Below are 1892 nucleotides of genomic sequence, written 5' to 3'. Positions count from 1 at the left end.
CTTGGCCTGAAGCGCATCCTCTTGACTGCTGCCATAGCTAACACTGCTCTCTTCAGAGCCTCAGCATTTGACTAGAACAGAGATACATCAAATACACAATAGAAATCAATAACATTGCACTTACCGTTCCGTCCTTGGGCCCACTCCGATTGACAGCTCTCGCACCCCGAGTTCCAGCCCGCTGTGATCTGATCTCCACATACGGCACAAGCTTACGCTGTATGTGGACACGTCAGATAAGATATCGCGGCAACAAGCAAACACTTACCTTTCCGAGAACAGGAACAGGTGAGCCCGTCACACTATCTCTCTCCGCACGTATGACCCCAGTTCGTACCGACGCACTGCGTAGAACGCGACGCGAGCCGACAGGAGGATCCGACGCGGGAGGACTACTCGCGAGCGGGGTCAACGAGGATCGCGTGAGCGGAGTCAGTGAGGATCGCGCGAGCGAAGTCAACGAGGATCGCGCGAGTAACGCCCCCTCTACTCCTGCAGCTTCGTCTCCGCTCTCGTCGTCAACCCACTGCTGAGCGCGCCGTCTACGCGCGGAAGCTCCGACTTCGCGATCGCTTACCGGATCGGTAGGTACGTTGTCGACTGCGCCGTCGAAGTCCACGACCTGCGCCGCTGCCTCTGCATGGCGCGCTGCCTCTGCGCGGCGCTGTGTTGCCACCACTAACCTTTTGGCAGCACTTCTATTTCTTTTTTTCTTGTTTTGACCTAACCCAGCATCCGCGACGACGTTCGTCACGGTCTCAGCGTCCGCGATGCCATCTGACACGGTTTCGGCGTCCGCGACGACGTCTGACGCGGTCTCGGTGTCCGCGACGACATCTGACACAGTCTCGGTGTCCGCGACGACGTCCGACACGGTCGTGGACACGACTGACGGCGGCCCCCTCATCCGGGGACGTGGAACCTATCAAGAGGTCAATATTTCACCCATAAGTTCATTTGTTTGTCCTTACCACTTTTCTCTGAAGTTTTCCAGTCGCAGCCACCCCGCGCTCCGTACCGAGTCCCGCTGCAACATCGCGCGCCCACCTAGCGGACTTTCGCGCTGCGCGGTTCGGGCGTGTCACGTCCGTCCCATCGAGTGCGCGCTGTCCTCCTCCGGGCCTCCCGATGGCCTGCGCGCAATTTTGTTATGAGGTAAGTCCTTTGTTACAAGGTGAGTACTTACCTGCCAGCCGTCAACCTCCCTTACCGTCTCTGCAACCCCCTCTTCTCTCTCGTCCGCACTCACACCCTCGCGCTGAACATCCGCGCCTTCCGGAGCGCCTGCTTTCGACAGCGCGCGCTCCGGAAGTTTGTTGTTACTGGAGTCCTGCATGTTAGCTAAGGTACGTACTTAATCCTAGTATGTCTTGCAGGTAGATGTCAGCAGAGAGCAGCGGTAAGAAAAGATCGCTACTTCCGGATATGCAGACTGACCTTGTTTTAGGGTTATTCGCTCGATTGAGCGACGGACATTTAATGTCCAACAACCACATCGAGCGCACCGCGCGCGAACCCTCGCACACCATTCAACGCAACTAAAGGTATGTCTCAAATCTTTCATTCTATAGTTCTACATTTACTGGTTTTACATGTACATTCAGGTCCTCGCCACTCAAACTAGCATCCCCCAGCCGGCCGCCCTCTCGCTCCACACTCCTCTCGCCCTCGCGCCCCATTCTCCCGCGCCCGCGCACAGGGCGCGCTCTCCGCGTTCCAGGCGCTCCTGCCCGACCTCCGCGCGGGCGCGTTCCTGCGCCAGCTGCTGTTCAGAACGACCGGTGCCCGATAAAAAATAAGCGCGTGAATGTCATTTCGGACCAGTGCTGTAGTGACGACGATCAATGGTGTACGAACAACAGTACGTGCACCTCCTTTCACTCTTCTCCAAC

General features: G+C 57.3%; 1 protein-coding gene across 1 annotated transcript; it reads right to left on the bottom strand.

Moving 5' to 3' along the window:
- Positions 1–17: 17 nt before the first annotated feature.
- POSPLADRAFT_1108173 (hypothetical protein) lies at positions 18–1336 on the bottom strand (the record flags this gene model as incomplete). The annotated part of the gene is made up of 5 exons (XM_024483323.1): positions 18–71; positions 125–217; positions 269–922; positions 972–1133; positions 1187–1336. Coding segments are annotated over 5 exons (1113 nt in total), but the record flags the coding sequence as incomplete, so codon positions are not given.
- Positions 1337–1892: the final 556 nt, after the last annotated feature.

The sequence above is a fragment of the Postia placenta genome (genome assembly GCF_002117355.1).
Source record: "Postia placenta MAD-698-R-SB12 unplaced genomic scaffold POSPLAscaffold_60, whole genome shotgun sequence".
NCBI classification, from domain to species: Eukaryota; Fungi; Basidiomycota; class Agaricomycetes; order Polyporales; family Adustoporiaceae; genus Rhodonia; species Rhodonia placenta.
This window is presented reverse-complemented; position numbering and strand designations above follow the sequence as displayed.